This window comes from Andrographis paniculata, unplaced genomic scaffold (assembly GCF_009805555.1).
Source record: "Andrographis paniculata isolate CXL003 unplaced genomic scaffold, ASM980555v1 Contig52END, whole genome shotgun sequence".
Lineage (NCBI taxonomy): Eukaryota > Viridiplantae > Streptophyta > Magnoliopsida > Lamiales > Acanthaceae > Andrographis > Andrographis paniculata.
In genome coordinates this window covers 3094262-3115083 of record NW_026137587.1, presented here as the reverse complement: position 1 = coordinate 3115083, position 20822 = coordinate 3094262, and the positions used below count along the sequence as shown (strand labels likewise).

The following is a 20822-nucleotide window of genomic DNA, read 5'->3' as shown; positions in this document are numbered from 1 at the left end:
AAATTAAAAATATTTTAGTATATATGTCTAAAACAGAAAAGGGAGAAAATAGAGTTGAAACTAAGGAGTATATAAAATACATAATACAATAAAATACTATACTGTATTACACAAAATCGTATGTCTTATAAATAAATGTCTTGACAATAAAGATGTAAGATTCAATGATATGAGTTACAGGGAATCCCCTATGTTGTTATTACTAATCGAATGGTCTTATTTTTTTATTTAGTACACATCAAATGCAATGCAATGCATCATCTTCACAAAGGGCTCACTGGAGTTTCATCGTGCGACTGACTGACTCTGACTCCTTTTATTCATCTCATATTATATCATATCATATCCCTCGAAAAGGGGCTAGCTAAAACATAAAATACATATTCCTTTTAAATTTGCATATATATATATATATATATATATATATATAGCGGCTCTACTGATTCCCGGTAATGGGGCTGTCTCGACCCTTCTTGAAGTCGTCCCAACCCCTAACCCATGGCTGCCCAGGCGTTGCTCGGGTTTCAGGAGTTGTGTGCTTCTCCAGATTCGTACTAACCCTTTCACGCATCGACACAAATACCTACCAAATATTTACGGTTTTTCAGACATCTGATGTTGATTGAGAAGCACGAAATCGAAAGAGACTTATGACTTAGCTTACATGATTTCTGGCCACTGCCTCAGGGGGTTGCTCTTGGCTTGTCAGCCATCTCCATAAGTCTGGATTTTCCTGCAGGCAGTGGAAGTTCAACATGATTAGCAAGAGAAGGAAGGCCTGATAGAGATGAATGAAAGCATTGGTGAATACTGTGTGCAGAACAATAACAGGAAAATGATGTGTTCAAATTATGATAAAGTCTGTGAAAAGAACAAAATTTATCAAGCTATAACGGCGAACAATAGATGCAGCACAGTAAACATTGTCAAAAACCTGGAGATTAATGAACATTATGGCATTCTTAAGGTTCACAAAACTTGGACAAGAAATTATGCTCAGAATTGTAATGTCTGCCATTTCAATTTGTTGCCTGATTGCTCATGCTTCTTTTGATCATTGAATGGATGCTTACAGACGTTGTTTTGATCTTAACATGTTAAATTAAATCCAATCAAATCACAAGAATAGGTTAATAAATCATACTTCTCAGATAAGGAGAACATATAACATAATCAAATTTCGTGTTTTAATATATCATTCAAATCATTTGCAAATCTAATATTGTACACTAAAATTGATACAGAAAGAGCATATCCAAGTTCATACTCTAGAAGTGTCTCGAAACCACTACCAACATAACTTACAGTTGAACTTGGTTGTAATACAAACATTCACCAAATATAAATTCACACCACTATCCAAGTGGCCACAGGTGAAACATAAAAGCATAAATTTTAAGAGAAGTCTATGGCAACTTTGGCATACATTGGTGATTTTTTCACAAAATATTACTATTCAACTCTCACGATTTTCTATAAAAATATATTAATTCTTGTCACAAACATCACATTCAAACTACTATTTAAACCAAAAACCAATGCGGGAATCCAAATAAAAGATCGCCAAACAAACACACCTCGCCACCAATTATTTGTATCTTGTCAAGTAAGATCGCCACATTTCTTATCTTGATACTCACGAATGCACTCAATAGACTTTTCAAAAATTAGCAACTGAAAAAAAAAAAAGCTCGTTTTGCATTTAGTATAGTTCCATAGAACATCAAAATTACTCCAAAAAGCCCACCACTTTCTACACATGGATCACTAAACCACTATATTAGCAATATACATATAATAAAACTGCACAAAAGAAATCATTAAATGGTTACAATATACAATTTCACTTGAAAGTCCTAAAACAACATCTAAATTCAAGTCAAGTGTATACACCGAGGAATAACGGGAACAGCCTCATTTACGGTGTAGTGATAGCATTCAAGTAACTTTTATTGTTTTAAAACAAACAAAAAACTGAAGCAAGAATTGGGGGAAAGTGAATTGTACCAAGTCAAGAATATGATGAAGCGATCTGATTCCATTTTCATCCATTGAGGTTATGTGGTCTTCCACCCATTTCCCCAAAACCAAGTCTAGTTCAAGAAAACCCCTTTGTTTACTCCGATATAACATCCTGCAAATTACCAAAATACAATAACTCATCCTAGAAGAACAAGGATATTAAATTAGCACATATATAATACAACCAAGGGCATGGTAATCTATAAACCTGTTATACAAGCGCCTTTTACTTTCTTCATTGGAGAGATCGATATCCAGAGATTTGCTTTCAGTTGAGGAGTAAAATCGTTGGAAGGAAGCCAAGACAGGCCTTCGAAACAATCAAACCAAAACAAAGCTTAGCGGTAGGTAAAATCAACGATTATCAAATTAACAATACGATGGACACAGCCAAAATTTCTGCACTAAATACCGTTGGAAATTTTGATTTACGGAAACCGACGTTCGAATGTAGCCGAGAATGCGAGGAACAGTGCAGACAAGTGCTCTACTTGAACTCGCCATTTCTGTTGGAAGGAACTGAAATAATCGCTGTGAGAAAACCTATCTCCCAAAACGGTTAAGGGAAAAATACTTCTGAGAGTCAAAATCGCTACAAGCATGTTCAATTCACTTATCAACACCCGTAAAATAAACCTAAATCACGTTACCGTCGGCAGCTGAATCCTGCCTTCAATCGAACGCAATCAAGAAGAAGATCAATTTGGCTAGCTAAAGCTAGTTATATCGGTACAGAAAATCACGATCAACAATCGACTAAATTTGACAACTAATTTGTGTACGCATCCGAAATCAAATGGAGACCATAAACAAAAAAAATGTCAAAATTGCCGAAAATTCTTAGACTTGCACCATAGAGGAAGGGAAACGGAAGAGTGAACTTACAATTTCGTCACGTCACACGAGTAGGAGACGAAGATGAAAGAAGTACGAGAAGCTGTTTAAAAATGAAATGAAAGAGTAATGTAGAAGAAAGAAGCCGAAGGAAGGGTGAAGAAGAAAGCTAAAATTGGGCGGTACCAAACTAATTAATGCGGTGCGATGCGATGCATCCAGGGCCAAACAATTGAAATACAACGAAGAAGAAAGTATTTTAATAAAAATAACTTTTTATATTTAATTTATTAAATAAAGTTAAAATATACAATATAATATTTTTTTAGAAGAAATATATAATACTAATAATAATAATAATAATAATAATAAATGGCAACAAATAGTATCATTTTAATTAGAAAATGAAATTTATGTTGAAAGTGCATGATATATGAGTGTTGTCAAAATGTAGCACGTGGGAGAGCATTGTTGAAAGAGGGATCCCCTGATGATGCATGTTAACCGGAAGCTCATCTTCATCTCTTTTCTGTTATTGTTTTTTCTCTCTCTTTCATTCTTTCTTCCTTCTTCACAAAAACAAAAAAAAAAAAGGAAAAATTGATCGATCGATCGATCGATACTTGCACTTAGTGGAGATTAGATTAATTGATTATTCGTTGGTGTGTTGCTGTTATGGACAAGAAGGAGAAGGCTAGGGAAAAGAGGGAAAAGAGGCGCCAAGAGATTTCTCTCCTTCGCACAATTCCATATTCTGATCACCAAAGGTACGCAATCCACTCCACATTTTGCAATTTTTTGTTAATAATTCTGCGCAAATCTGGAATTAGGTGATCGATCCATCCATTTTAATTAGAAGAAAATTTGTTTGTCTCTTATCGGAAAATAAGCAAACAAATTATTGGTTTCAGATCTAATGCGGTAATCATATTTGACGAATCAATGTTTTCTAGGTCAGTACAGCAAACAGATTCTCGAATTTGAGTAATAATCAACTCGATTTCAGAATCCTAGGGTGGATTTATTGGCTCTGAAATGCCAAATTAAACATCTGAGGAGCTTTCTATACTATTTTACGAACTTCTCTTCCTAAAGCAGATATCTCAAACATATAAAATACTGTATAATCAAAGTAGGTAGTGAATGAGCATTTAAAATTTGGAAGCTCATTGAAGCTTAATTAATTAAAGGGATTGATAGAAAATGTCTTTTTTTTTTTCATGATGTAATTTTGCTTTTAATATTGAACTATGTATCTCTTCCTTCGTACTTATAATATGCCCCTGTACACACAATTTGCTTATATATATATCTTGCAAAAGTAGAACGGTTATAGTTACTGCTGTCATTCGCCGAGGCTTTGGTCGCAGACAGTGACAAAACTAATATTTAAATTCCGATGAGGGAAAATGTTATAATTTGTTTAATATTTAGCTAATAAATTCAAATAAATAATAATGAAAGAATTATATATGAATTTAGATAGTTTTGGAGAGGAAAAAATTGTATATAAATATATAAAAATTAATATTTTTAATACTAAAAAAATCATAAAAATTTTTGCTTAGGGGGTCCCTAGTGTAGTTCCGTCCCTGATTGTAGGCTCCCTTGTCAGCGAGTCATGATATGATTTGGCATCTTGTGTTATTTTAGAAATAGTAAAATGCTAACACAAAATAGGTATTTGGTGTGATGTAAAGAAAAGAGTGATATTTGGAACGATGACTACTCATGTATACGTAAATACTTTAAATGATGTAAAGAAAATAGTGATATTTTGAACGAGAAGTACTTAGTTTATACTTAAATACTTTAAGGTGTATTTATTCGGGAGTTTGAATTTTGAGTTGACATTTGAATAGTAAATATTTTGAATTAGAATAGCTGTATGATATAAATAAGTGTTGATGTGATGTTTTGAATGTAAAATTAATTTTTAGTATAATATTAAAAATAAAAAAGAAATGTTTAATTTAATATTTTTGAAAGAAAAAATTTAATGAATAATTTATTTTCCGACAAACCTATAATCAAACACACCATAAATGAAAATTATGTTTTACATGTGATGTTTTTAGCAAGAGAAATATGACTGAATAATGTGAAATAAAGTTTCAATATATCAATAAACAACTAGTTGGTTGCTAGGTAGGTCCTATTTTCACGGGTTTGGAGCGAAACTAAAATTAGTAGTCCTTGAGTATGTATATATATAATATTTTTTATTTATAATAAAAAAAATTATTTTTAGTCTTTTTTTTATGCAAAAATATCAATAATAATATTAATATTAATTTTGTCTAATATTAACTTTTTTAATACAAAAAAATATTTAAATAGAAAAAAGGTCTCTAAAGATATAGAAATGATATATATATATAATATTTTACCTATAATAGAATATAAATAATTAAATACAATAAAAAATTTAACATTTTTAGATGCAAAAATATCCATAATAGCATTAACTTTAGTTATATCTAAAAACAAATTAAAACAAAAATAAGAGCCTCTAAAAATGTATAAATTGTACTCCCCCGTCCCTTTTGAAATAGGCGGTTTGAAGTTTTGTAGTTAGAGATTTTGTATAAAATAATTGTGTTCTTTGACCTTTTTTTTTTTTTTTTTTTTTTTTGTATAAAATAATTGTATGTATAATGGTAGGTTTGTAATTTAAGTAAAAGTTAAAAGATATTTTGATATTAATATAGGATTAATTTTTCTAAAATAGAAAAGAGATACTTTGAAATAGTATAAACAAAAATAATAAAACAAAATATTTTGAATTAGGACAGAGAGAATATATTTTTTTAGTTATAATAAAATATAAATAATTAATAAAAAAATTGTAACATTTTTAGATGCAAAATATCAATATAATATTAATTTGCTCTAATAACCTCGAGATATCAAATAATTTTTATATATAGATAGTTCATATATAATAAACCTTTATTTGTATTGGCCCTTGGGAGGACCCTTTTTTCGCTTAGATCAGTGTCGGCTAAATATAAAATGCATGCAATAATTTTCATTAGATATTGTTCGAAATTCTAGCAGGTATAACTCTGTGTAACTCATATATATATATATATAATTCTCTAGATGGTGGACGGATGAAACTATTGTGGTGGTGACCGGTGCGAACAGGGGAATTGGATTTGAGATCGTTCACCAACTCGCATTGCATGGAGTGACAGTCATTCTAACATCACGAGAACCAGCTGTTGGTGAAGAAGCAGCAAAGGTTTTGCAAGAAGGAGGTTTGAATGTGGTGTTTCGGCAACTCGACATTGTCGATCAGTCTTCTATTGAATCCTTTGCTGCCTGGATCAAAGAAACATATGGGGGGCTCGATATATTGGTATATACTGCTCTTCTCTTTTTTAAACATTTTTCAGAGTGAAATTTGGTCATCTATATATGTTGTGTATATGCAATACAATCTCTAGGTAAACAATGCCGGAGTAAATTTCAACGCCGGATCGGACAATTCTGTGGAATTCGCAGAGAAAGTTATGGCGACAAACTACTTTGGGACCAAAAATATGATCAAGGCAATGGTCCCTCTTATGAGACCTTCGGACGCCGGTTCTCGTATTGTTAATGTCAGTTCCAAATTGGGAAGAGTGAATGGAAAGAAACACGTAAGTCTATTTAAGTTTATGACAGCGGTTAGGATGCTAATTTGGTTAAATTTAACCACCAGACACACAACATATGTTTATATATAGAACATAGAATATATGACCACTATTGTACTTTACTCTGTAAATATATTTTAGCGCTAAAATTAATAGTACAATGTGCTATGTTGAATTATATTATATGTCGTTAAAATATGTATTGTATATTATATTACATGTGCTGTCTATTTTGATTGAATATGCTAACTTTGTCAAATCAGTTATCATGAAAATAACCCTGTTAGGTTCATATTTTGTAATGTACGTCGATTGTTCTGCCTTTTTTATACAATTTTTTTTTTCAGCGACTCGAAAACGATGAGCTGAAAAAGAAGTTGCAAGATGTGGAGTCGGTATCGGAAGAATTGATCGATGAAATGGTGAACACATTCTTGGAACAAGTTAAAGATGGTAGTTGGAAAGAGGGAGGATGGCCTCCGGTTTTCACCGACTATTCGCTATCAAAATTGGCGGTGAATGCGTACACGAGGGTGATGGCGAAGGAATTTGGGGAGCGACCGGAAGGACATAAGATATACATCAACTGCTATTGTCCCGGGTGGGTGAAGACGGCCATGACAGGGTGGGCGGGGCACGTGACCCCCGAGGAGGGTGCCGACACCGCCGTTTGGCTCGCCTTGCTTCCCGACCAATTCATCAGTGGAAAGTTCTTCTCCGAGAGGCGGGAAATTCCCTTCTAAAGGTGCAATTTAATCTATTTGCTCATATGGACTTTTCCAAGGTAGAAGTTTTTGGTTACATTTCGTTGCTTACCCGCATATTAGCTAGGGATAGGAAAAAATATCAAAATATCGAGCATACGGTATCGAAAAAAAGAAGTGGATCCCCCGTTAATTGAATCAATGCTGATTTTATCCGATTAGCGTATATAATAAAAGTAAACAATGTATCATATCAACTGTAGAAGCATGCATTGTCTATCTTCTTATAAATACTGATTGACTCAAATCATTATCATGCTGGTTTAATTCAACCGCAGGGAAACTGCATCCATTGAAAAAATATCAAAATTATCAAAAATTTCGGTAAGGTATCTACTAATTTTTTTCGGTATGGTAATGCTATTGTATACATAAATATTGTGTGTTGTTTTGATATTTAGTATATTGGTAGTATAAACTAAAAATTCAATATTGACAACAAAATTATTTTTTTTAAAAGAAAATAAATTTATAAAATAATTTTTAATTATGAAACATTATATATCGATGCCATACGAGCAATTCAGTATATTAAATTTTTGGTAAGGTACAATAATTATATTTGTTGTATCGAATTTTTGATACAATATCCGTAGAATACATTACAATATACTATATTGTTCAGTGTTCTCGGTATAGGTTATCGTAATATTAACTTATATATACAATGCATTATTTTTATTTTTATTTTTTTGTCGAATTATATATATATATATGTCTGGAAAATACATCTACGAAGATCCTTTGTTGAATGCTTTGATCTTGCTAAAACGACGCCGTATTGTGATCTGCTAGTCTTGGGCAGTGCAAGATTTTGGTTCATATTTATATTTATATACTCTCTCCGTCTCACATAATTTGTCCCTATTTTCTATTTTCATAAGTCGCACATAATTTGTCCTTTCTATTTTTGGAAATATAATTATGCACTTTAATCACATTTTAAATTTTAAATTTTCTTAATTTTAATTAAACTATCTACTTATCTTAATCTTAATCTATAATTATTTTTACTAAATAATAATTATTTTTACTAATACACTTCTTAATTACTTACTAATTATACTTTACCTAAATTCCCGTGTCTACACTAATACACCCATGTTATATGGGACGGAAGGAGTATGTTTTTAATATGACTAGTTTGGAATTTTAGTTGGTGATTGATTTAAAACTGCAAGATTGGAATTGGTTTTGATATTGTGTTTTTGTTACAGCCATTGATTTTTTAATGTAAATTTTTGAGGAAAGCCTAGGATTTGGTAATTTGCAATGCTATTTGGATTTTGTGTTTAAAAAAAAAATATAGAATAAAAATACATTTATATATTTATATTTACATTAAAATTATTTATTTTTAAAAAATAAATTTAAATAAAAATATATCAATATGCATATCAAAGAATAAAAAAAAGTGATAATTGGATTTAAATCCCTTTGCACTAAAATAACTTGTGATTCAGTCCCTATTATAAATTTATCACACTGCAACCCTTACTTTTACATTTCAATTGCAAATTACTCCCCATTCTTTATTTTTTCCATTATTATCCTTGATTGTGTGAAAAGTCTTTTATATCCTCATCTCTTTCATTTACATATTTGTCATTTCTTCTGTGATTTGCTTCGCGCGAAATCCACTTCAACCCCAAAATCACTGGTTTTCTCATAGCCACAACATCACTTCAATCATAAAATGTATTGAAAGGAATCCCGGTGGTTATCATAGCAATCTAATCTAGCCTAGGAAAAATATTTAAATGAACCCACCAATCCTGAAGACAACGCATTGTCGATCTGTTAAATGTCGAAGAGACGACAACAAGCTGCCGGAGACGAACAATCCAGCGTTGATGAAGCCTAAAATTGTCCGCCTGAAGATGCGCAGAGTACCACGGTAAACCGTTGGGCTGGATAATCTTCGTCATCGGTTGTCTTCGATATCATCGATTAAAATATATGCAATCGTAAAGGAAGTATTTTTCTATTTATTTATTATTTTTGTTTCTTGGTTTCCTATTTCTCAAATTTATATTGTGTTTGTCTTTTGTTCTATTTTTTTTATTTCAGTTTCAAGGCAATTATATTTAGTTTAGGTTTTTGGATACACTTCCGCTACTTATGTATTTTTGTATTCTCATTCTTTTTTTTTTCTTTTAAATTTTTTGACAAGGAGTGATTTGTATTATGTATTTAACATGGAGTTTTGGTTTTTTTTTTTAAAGAAGAGGGGGAAAAATTGATAGTTTAACTATTAGTTTCTTGAAATTTTCTTTTTAAAAAAATATAAGTTCTAATGGAATACATTAACATGTAGCTACAAAACTTATTTGATGAAATTCCTTAGTAGATTGTGTCATTGATTTGCGGCTTGTTCGATTTGTTTGATGTATATAGAATTTGATGCTTTGATCTATGCCAATATAAGTTAGTCTTAAGTTAATTCGATTATGAGTTGGATAGATTTATACATATGGCTATTAATATTTGGCAAGAATAGCAAACAACCAGTACATGCGACTTGTTGCCCTGTTAATTTTTTTATAACTGTCTAAGCTTAGAGTGGTCATCTTCATAATTTTTACATCGATTGAATTGGTTTAAAGTTCCCAAATTGATGATGTTAAAAGAAAATTAGGTAAACTTTTGGTGAATTTGCATGAGAGATTTCAGTCATAGATAATTTTTCACTGGCATTAATTTGTTTCGAAAACTATTGAATTAAAATTTTGTTGCAACTGTGATTGTAATTGTTCATATTGATTTTCTTTATAAATTGTAACTATATAGCACTCTCACCTTTGTTGCAGGTAAGGACTTTCTGAACAATATTCGTGTGAAGTTGGATCTTATTTTCCCGGCATGCTTGGCAATATCTGATGGTATTGCATTAGGTCAACTTGAGGGTTGTTGAAATTCATCCGCCAAAATCAGTGGATGCCTTTCCAGGAATTGTTTTCAACAATTCCAATGTTATTATGGTCTACTGTGCTTCTTTATGAAATATGTTTGTATGTGTTGGAGTTCATGTTTGTTTTTTGTGGTCATTTAACTATTATTTGTAAGTATATTGATATATTAAGGTGGTTACTATCGAGCAAATAGAGGTTTATGAAATATTTATAAAGGAATGTACAATTATGACATACATATATAAAATTTAAATGGAAGTATATGAACAATGAACAAGAGTATATAGAATCATACAAGTTTTGACATATATAAATTTCATTGTTTTTTACATTATTATCGTAATTTTCAATCAATACACGATATATAGTTTTTGAGCTACGTAGATGACCTTATATGCCAATAGATTGGATCTCAAATTGAAGAATGAATAACCCATGCCAATAGATTATCCACCCAAAGATGTGATGACAAAGGAAAGACAATCACTTGTTACATTTAAATTGTGTAGGTGCATCTATACATAAATAAATTAGCCGAGTCATGCCTCATGCAAGTATGCTCATGACCGAATATTGTTGTGTGTGCTATGATGTGAATTACTATGTAATATGTCCAAATATTTTTAATTTGTGGTAGCAATCATGTAATCTAACAATCAACATAACTCAACTTAGTCATTTATGATTTGTTTAACCATCTACAAATGGAGATTGAAACTATGATTGTACATATATCATACAATTTAACTAACTTGTTTAGCCATATATACTAAATATGTGTTTTTTTACCTTTTCAAACAATTCAGGGTGTCACGAAAATACTATCATGATGAATTCATCACTGGTTACCTATAGTAAACGAATACTTCAAACCGAAAATGGTCAGTTTCCTAAGCACAGGTTATCAGGGTATATATACTCATTACTTAAGCATATGACACCAATATTATAGGTACGTAAGATTTGCGCCAAGGTATGTCGATATTTGATGCAGATATGTAAGTATGTACTCTATATATAAACACCAACATTCAATGTATGAATGGTGGTTGTTTAGATATTATCTGTGTAGTAGTAGATATCCATAAATGTGGTTGATTTCATTCGATACTTTGACAGAGGGGCCACGTCACAAACTAAAATTTAATAGTAGATTACAACTTGTTGTTTCAAGTAAATACTACATTTGTCTTGCGTTACTTCGTCAATGTGAATTTAGATTGCATCAACTATTTATTAATTTCATAGCAACACGAATGTAGCTTAATAATGAAAAATATTTTAAACAAGTTCTTTATAACATTTATTGTGTATATATGATAATATTCCCCATTTTTATTTTTGTAAATGTGTGGTGCTTGTCATTTCATACTTTTCTGGAAGTTGCAAGAATACTATCATGTTGAATTAATCATCAATTACCGTTTACAAGTGAGTATATGATACTCAATATGATCGATTTTTTTAGTAGAGGTTACTAAGGTATAAGTACGTATTTTCGGAGTATTTGATATCGTAATATAGGTACACAACAAATAAACAACGACATGTTGATAGTGTATGTAGTTACATAACTATGCGTACTGGGTATAAACACTGACAATAGAGGTATATATAATTGTTTCTAAGGTATTATGTGTCAAGTACTAGGTATCTTTGAGTGTAATTGATTTCTCACAGAGGCAGTCAATTCTCTGAAAATAGAGGGTATAAAGGAACTCGATGAGGGCACACCCTTTTTTTTCCCTCTATTATACTTTGTTGAAAAGTTCAAGCATTACTCATATATTCAACAAATCATGTCACACTTTCCATGAGATTGCCGTCGAAATTGTAAGACTATTAATACTTATCTTTTAAGTCCATTATATCATCTAACTTAGCTTTAGGTATGGATAAAGTTAAACAATCATAAAATATTAATTTACCACCTCAAAGCAGTGTGTGTCATTAAAATTTGGATTGTGGAACAATCATAAACGAACGCACGCTTCATGAGTACATTGACAATATGTATGAGCATATATATTTATTTGGGGGTATTTTCATGCGTATTATGACGGTATATATGTTTTTATTGAAAGTACATCATGAGCATTCAGTTATATTTAATCGAATTTATAAAAACTCCAAGAACAATTCTAACTATTCACATGAGCATTAGGAAATAAAATAGGAGAACCACCGTAACCTACAGACAAATATGAACGACAATACTCAGTTTATTTCCTCCAATTCAATCCCAACAACCGAGACAGTTCCAAAAAAAGTAACTGGGATCATCAATTCCGCTTAAAAACGTTACATACAAATACAAATTACGAAATAAAGTCTACGCTTTAGATGGTGGACCTTTTAAAATTCAGTCAGCAATTTTACCGTGATAAGTTTTCACATCATTGTAGTCGTTACCTAAGCCCCTTTAAAGTGAACCGTCAGGTTTGCATGAGCGTAACACTAGACAAACATTTAGACCAAAGGATCGTAATATAGCGTATTACTTTGATGGCGTCATCTTATGGATTCAAGATCATCTCTCACCATGAGCCAGAGATGAGCTGCGTTCAGGTATATGTAAGGTCATCTACGTAGCTCAACAGAAATATAAGAATAACATAAAGAAACACACCTTTTATGATTATATTGACAAACACGTATGAGCGTATACATTTTAATTAAAGGTATTTTTATGAATATTATGACGGTATATATACTCTTATTGGGAGTATATCGTGAGCAACCCATTATACTTTCGGTGAATTTATAAAAACTCCATGCATAATTCTAACTATTTGCAGAATTATTAAGAAATAATATTGGAGAACTACCATAACCTATAGACAGAAATAAACAATATGTACTCTATTAACTTCATCCAATTTAATCCCAAAAACCTAGACAATTCCGAATAAAGTTACTAAGATCATCAATTCCACGTATAAAATTTAAATATTGCAGTATTATTTACTCTAAAATATGCCAAAGTATAAAATCCAACTTTAATAATATAGGCATACATTACCAAAATGGAAATGAACACACAACTATGAACAAACATACATATTGCAATATTCTATTGAATCATGAAAATATTCTACTATTCGATTCGATATGCGATTTGTTTCGAATCTTAAAATGATATATGTATTCGATTCTAAATAATTTTTAAATTACTCCGAATATTCAATTTGATTTCAATATTAAATATTTAATTTAAGATGTGATTCATTTTTGTCTTATCCGATTCGATTCAAAGTTATTCGATTTAGATTTTTAAATTAAAAATATAATAATAATATTAAGACAACTTGATAATAAAATACAAAATTTTATATTGACACAAAAGATTTTCGTACTTTAACATAAATATAAATATCATGATATAATTTTAATTATATTATTTATTTATTTATATAAAATTTTAAAATTATTATACTTAATAAATTTAGTTTTTAATACATATATGTATGCTACATTTTATACTATGTATGTATTTTTTTTATTATTGAATTGAATATTTACGAATATGGAATCGAATATTAAAATTTTTATCTGTATCCATTCATATTTGAATCGAATAAAATAAATCTATTCAAATTCTAATCATAAATTTGAATCAAATATCAAATCGAACAAAATTATTTGATTTATTTACAATTTTAGCACGAAAAAGAGGTATAATTTTCCGTCTTACTACACAATAAAATGTGATTGTAATTGTAATTTTTGTTTTTTATCTTTATTTTAATTATTTTAAAATACACAAACAAAAGTATACATAGGTAAACAGAAGTATACCGGTGGAACAACTTAGGTAGAGCGAAATGTAGCATATGTAGAGTGGAATATATTATAAGTATATAAAATAATTTTGAGAGTATTTGAATATATTTTAAAGGTACATCAAATATATACTAGGCTGATAAATGGAAAAATAAAAAATAGATACTGAAATTAAACCAATATTAAAAAGGAGGGAGTGCAGGTCAATTTTTTAGTAATAGAGACTGAATTTAAATCCAACACCACTGACAGGGACTGAAAATCAACTCTCCCTAAAAAAAAGTATACTCCCCTGTCCCTTTTGAACATATTTTTAGGATTTTTATAAAAAATAATAATATTTTATTGGTGAGTATAAGAATGTAGAGTTTTGGATATTTTTGTCATTTGACTTTATGTATAAAATAATTGTATGTGTAATAATATGTTTGTAATTTAAGTAAAAGCTAAGAGTATTTTAGTATTAATGTATAATTACTTTTACTAAAATATAAAAAGTATATTTTTAAATATGACAGACGAAAATAATTTAAAAAGTATTTTGAATTGAGACGGATGAAATATAATATATATATATAATTATAATAAATGAAATTTTCAAAATTTATCATGAACTAAAAAAATGTTTAATACTTATTCCGGCTAAATTATCCGTATCACTGTAGATATAAATATTTAGATAAAATATAATCAGTAAGTAGTGGTAATAAATTATGTGGGACGATCTGATAAAAATAAAATAAAATTATGTGGGATGATCAAAATTAAAAAAATAAATAAACATTTTATGTGAAACAAAAAAAATAATTTTCTTTTGGTACAAAATGTTGACGTGGAGGAGGGTAAGGGTTTCTCCATATATTGGAGAAATCTCCCGATGCTAATGGTCTAAGACCAACCTCAATTAAGATATTCATCAAGAGTATACATTTTCATTATATATATTATATTTCTTTCTACTTAACAAAAGATTTATATTAAAATATTTTATTTTTAAATAAGTTTTTTAAATAAATATATATATAAATATCAAGATTATAAAATTTTATATAATATTCCATCCGTTCGTCTGTAAGGATTATATTTATCGTTTTTGTCATTTTACTTAACATTAAAAGTATTCTTATATTTGTATAGTTTTTTGTACAAATGTTATTCTATTAGTATTATATGACACTAATTGAAGTAATTTTGAAATTTTTTCTTAATTTGTACTACATTTTGATATTATAATTAATATTAAAAAATCAACATAGAAAAAGTAAATGAGACCTTAGAGTCGATGCAAGTAATAAAAATTATAAAAATAATAAAAACATCATCAATAAAATAAAATCAAACAAAACATAGACATTCATTTTGTATCTCTACATAGATATCCAAAAAATATATGACAAAATAGTATACAATTCTCACGTGTTACCGAAATTCACTAAAATCTTTTGATTCTAAAATTTTATATTACCTATTTTTAGTTTAAAAAATGTTACAAACCGTTGCCCTTATTTGTTTTTTACTTTTAAAAAATATTAAGCCAGTGGTTAAAAGATATTACACCCACATTTACTCAAATTTTCTTCCTCACACTAGACCCAATGCCTTTTTACCATTATCTTCCACTTGACGCCAATGCCCAAGCTAGTAAGCCAATGACATCCGACAAATCCAGACCGGTTGGGGCGACGGCCTTGCCTACATCACATAGTGCTTCATCCCCCAGGGCAGAGCTACGTCTACGACTTCACTATCAATTCCCGGCCCTTCATTTGCTTGCCCTTCTTCTTCCTCTGGTCTGCTCTCCAAATTCAATAATTTATCCTATTTTTAATTCAATTCAGTTCAATTAATTGGTTAATTGTGTAGGCTACACACTGAGCGTCGCCCCTGGGAAATCCTACTTGCTCTGCATTATCAACGTGGCGCTGAACAAGGAGCTCTTCTTCAAAATCGGCAAATTTCAGCAAATTGCTCAAAATTGGCAAGGCAGTTTCGGATACAAATGAAATTTGGAAAGGCGATGGGATTTTTCTAAGGATAGTTTCCCGCCTCTCTAAGCCACTGTGATTTCCTTCACAACCAACAGCGCTTACTTTGTGCGATCTCGGATTCTATGGATCCTTGTTGGCTCGAACTATATGGTTGTGTCGCAACACAAGATCTACATGCATAAACATATGTATACACAAATTTTTCTGTTGGAACCTATTTGATGGATGGATATATATATATATATAGAGAGAGAGAGAGAGAGACAGCATGATAAAGATGGATAGTCATAAATTGGTTGAGTTTTGGGGCAGTGATGATTTTGGATCTGGTTTTGCTCGAGTTTTCTCATGTATGAAATTCGAAGATAGGGGAAGATATGGCAAAAAAGGAAGGATAATTTTGTAATTTTCTCCTTTATATTTTATGAAATTTCAATAATACTTGCACTGGCAGCACGTGCGATACAATCCATGTTAAGTACTGACGAAGATAGTATTTTTTGCAATATTTTTTTGAACTACGAGTAGATAAATTGAAATTTAAGACACGAGGGTTTTAATTTTTTTTTGAAAACTACATGATTTTATGCTATTTTGCCAAAATATATTTTTATTTTTATTTTATTTTATTGCTCAGCTGGATCATATATGAATGAGAGAATGAGTATCTTCATTGCGAACAAATAGAATTGTGCAGTCTTCATAATCACAGAACAAAAACAAACACAAAACAGAGAATTGTAGAACAGAGAATTAGATGAAGAAATTATTTTGTACATATCAGAAACATCATGTGCATCTACAATCTCCAACTGAGATATATAAGCAAGCTAAAGATTACTAGAATATTATGTTAGACAAATATAACAAACTAAAATGAAAGACCACACAACACTGCAACACTACAACAAATTAACAGACTTGTAACAAACTTGGTGAGCTGGAATAAGAGCAGCATGATGATGTTGTGTGAACTTGTATACACTGGATCAGTACAGTCATGATCATTATTCTTTATTTCTTTTTCATCTTCATCTTTACTGTTTATCACCCCATCCTCAAGTTTGACATAGCAAGAGTAACCCAAATTGAGCTTGAAAATCATATTTTAAGACTAGAGGCTTGTAATCCTTTGGTAAACACATCTCCAATTTGAAGATGGGATGGTAAATAAGCTAATTTAATATTTCATTTGGAAAAATGTTCACGTATAAAGTGACAATCAACATCAATATGCTTTGTATGCTCATGATGAACTAGATTTTCAATCATATGGATAGCTGATTTGTTGTCACAATGAATTGTGACAGGAAATTCAGTTGCTATCTTAAAATCTTGAAGGAGATAAGTAACCTATAATACCTCTGAGACTGTGGAAGCAATGGCTCGATATTCAGCTCCTGATGATGATTTAACAATTGTAACTTGCTTCTTGTTTTCTATGATATCAAGTAGGGACAAAAAAAATAAGCAAAGACCTGAGAGAGATTTTCATGAGTCCAAACAACATCCCCAATTTGCATCACAATAAGTCTGAAGTGTTAGATTTTCTGATTTAGGAAACAACAGTTGCAAACGAGTAGTTCATCTTAGATATTTGAGGACACACGTTGTGACCATGTAAAGTAGTTGGTGCCATTAAGAGGAACTGAGGATAGAGGTAGATTTGGTTGATTACCACTAGATAATTGCAGAGCTTCTGGAAGGCTTGATGAGCTGCCAGTCATGTTGCACATTGGATGGTGGCCTCAGATGGCTGAAATATTTGTTGTTGGTGGTGTTCAGTTACTGATTCGTTGTTGGAAGCCATAAAGAGCAATGAATCATAACCATGCTCTGATACCATGAACAAACAAATAGAATTGTGCAGTCTTCATTTCATAATCACAGAACAAAGATAAACACAAAACAAAGAATTGAGAAGAAGGAATTATTTTGTATGTATCAGAAACGTCATATGCATCTACAATGTCCAACTGAGATTTATAAGCAAGCTAAAGACAACTGGAATATTCTATTAGACAAATATAACAAACTAAAATGAAGGATCACACAATACTGCAACACTACAAAAAAAATTTGCAGACTTGTAACAAACTTGGTGAGTTGGAATGAGAACAACTTGATGATGCTGTGAACTTGTGTACACTGGATCAACACAGTCATGACCATCATTCTTCGCTTCTTTTTCATCTTCATCTTTACTGTTTATCAATGGTCTAATATAATTTAGTCAGACATGTTAGAATAGGTAATCAAAAAAGTCAATTTTGTTAATAGTTTTGGGGTTTGTTTGTTGATGATTTTAAATTCAAATTTACATTATTTTTTATGTATCGTTTTCAAATATATATATATATTATTTAATTCATTTAACAAGATATCATATCAAAATACTATTTAAACCAAATTATAAATTACACTCTCAAAATCAAGTAAAAATTAAACATAGTTTGTTTGATTATGATTTGAAATTTATTTGAAATAAAGAGTTGATTCAAATTTTTGTTTAAATTGTATTTTGATATGATATTTTATAAGAAAATTATTTTTATTAGTAATCGCACTAGATGAATACTATTAACGATGCAATTCCCATAGAGGGGGATTCATGTAGAGAGTCCTGCTGCCCATCTTCTATTAGAGCAATTCCAACGGCCCATGAGATGAGGTGATTCTAGATATTTTGAAGCCAAGTCTCAAAATTTAACACGTACAACAGCTCTACTGTTGCGGGTCAAATTTCACAGCCTTGCCCCACCCGCCTCCCACAACAGAGGCGACATTGAGGCTAACATTTATACTCTCTTTCCAATATTCTCTTTCCACCTCTCTTTTCTCATCATTTCTTTTATCGTTTTCTTCATCTCCATCTGGATCTCGCTGATCCTGTTCTGTTCGCCTGCGCCATAGAATTCTCCCGCTTTCGTTGAACTCGCTTTTTTCCGGCGAAGGTTGTGGATCGCCAGTCTTTGCTGGTAGGTTTTTTTCTTCTTTTTTATTTTCTCGTTTAATTGAATTTAATTGAATCTTGGCCACAAGTGCTTTAGAAAGTAAAGATGTTGGGGTCTCAAAGCTAGGCCTTTGATTCGAAGATTATTTTGAGGTCTCAAACTAGGGATTTGATTCGAAGGGACGCTCCGGATTTTCTCCCGTGTTGTTATGTATGTTTTATGAATAGGTTGTCCGTTTTTGCTTATGTGTTAGTCATTTGATAATATTTACAGTAAATGTGCTTGTGCGCTCTTGTATATGTGTCACTTATGTGTTTATTTGGGCAAGTATTTTGGCAACCAAAGCAGCCTAGGGTGAATTTTGTAGAATCAAATTTACTGCTAGGTTTGAAAATATTTAATTCCATTGAAACCAGTGTGCTTTTAGACCATATATCTTGGTTGGAGTAAGGTCTTGTGTTTGGGCACATTAGGGTTGAAATTATTTGTTGTGATTCAGTTTGATATGTTTGGGTTTCGTTTTCATAAATATTTGTTGGTAATTCTTTTTAAATATTATTTGTTGTTGTTATATATCTCTTCTTAATATGTTTTCGTCAACTTTCTGAAGGTTTGAATACAATAATTGTTTATAAGTAATTCTATAACTATTTAGATAATATAGGTGAATTGGATATTGATAGAATCACGGTAATCTTGTTCACGCCAATATTGTTGATTAATTTTTTATCTCTTCCGAGGTATACTCAGACCAGTCATGGTACCAAGATGTCCATACGGTAGAGAGAGAGTACTTAGAGTTTCTAAGAGTCTAAACAATCCGGGTAGGTTATATTACAGGTGTAACCACCGTGATAAATGGTTAAGTTGGGGAGACGATCGAATCGAACAATCATATAGGGAATTTGAAATGAAGAATGAAAGGTCTTTCTATACCAGTGATTCAGGTGCTACATCACCACCCCCATGTATGGGTGATGCATGTCGATGTGCATGTTCACGCAACTTGGCTGAAAGGGTCAAGGAAGATATTTCAATGCTATACCGTATAGTGCTGGCTAATTTGGTTATTTCTGTAATAATGTTTATATGTCTTTCGCTCCGTTGAGTATCTTAATTTGGATGCATATGAATTATCGAATATTGAACCTAGTGTTTTGTTGTCCCGACAGGTATTATCAAATATTGCATAAGGATTTTGCTAGTAACTTGTTATTAAGTTGTGATATTTGTTGCTTTTAAAACTTATCTTGAGTTCCTTTAATTTTCCGGTGGGTGTTATATTTATTTTTTCGATTGAATAATTTTTTCTTTTTTAATGTATTATTGCTTATGGAGAAATAAATAGTTTAGTCATCCACTTTGGGGTTACTTTAGGTTTCGTTTTTCATGGATGATAGAATGAGGTCTCGTTGACCCAAATTAGCTCCATGCATATCTAGTTTACATAGAACTTGAAAGAGTTAGAAGGAAGAAGAAAAGTGTTGTGAACTACTAAGTTTGAAGTGTTTTCTTCCTTAATTCTGATTGTCAGCTGAATCTGATATCAACATTAGTGTATTTTCCTTGTAAAGATACTATATATAATTCTTTTTTTTTTTCCAGGTTTGGGGATATAAGAACTACCTTGAGCTGTTGTTATGGAGATGGTTTATGCACATAAAGCATTGTCGATCTCGTAATAGCTGATTTGTGGTAATTCGAAAACTTATTGTGATAGCCACCTTTGTTGGTTGTTTTGTTGTCTTGTCCTACTTAATACATATACAATAAGAAGAAAATCGAGAATGGTTGGTAATAAATATAAGTAGCTTTCATTTGTTTTGTTGTTTTGTGTATTTTGATTGATGACCAAACTTTGAACACCTTATTATACACAATATATCAATTACTTGAAATGTATGTTTGTCTGATTCATGAA

At 30.8% G+C, this 20822-nt stretch overlaps 2 protein-coding genes across 2 annotated transcripts; one reads left to right on the top strand and one right to left on the bottom strand.

The window, feature by feature from the left end:
• Positions 1-84: 84 nt before the first annotated feature.
• On the bottom strand, positions 85-3075 carry LOC127255019 (succinate dehydrogenase assembly factor 2, mitochondrial). The gene is made up of 6 exons (XM_051280430.1): positions 2908-3075; positions 2435-2541; positions 2231-2332; positions 2008-2134; positions 665-733; positions 85-583 (listed from the first exon to the last, which is right to left on the bottom strand). Exons 2-6 carry the CDS (start codon positions 2524-2526, stop codon positions 437-439), a joined length of 537 nt encoding a protein of 178 aa, XP_051136387.1. The 5' UTR covers positions 2527-2541; positions 2908-3075; the 3' UTR covers positions 85-436.
• Positions 3076-3334: 259 nt separating this feature from the next.
• Positions 3335-7547, top strand: LOC127254701 (uncharacterized). Its single transcript, XM_051279950.1, has 4 exons — positions 3335-3623; positions 5962-6220; positions 6309-6503; positions 6848-7547. The coding sequence occupies exons 1-4, from the start codon at positions 3532-3534 to the stop codon at positions 7241-7243; spliced, it is 942 nt and encodes a 313-aa protein (XP_051135907.1). The 5' UTR covers positions 3335-3531; the 3' UTR covers positions 7244-7547.
• The last annotated feature ends 13275 nt before the right edge of the window (positions 7548-20822 follow it).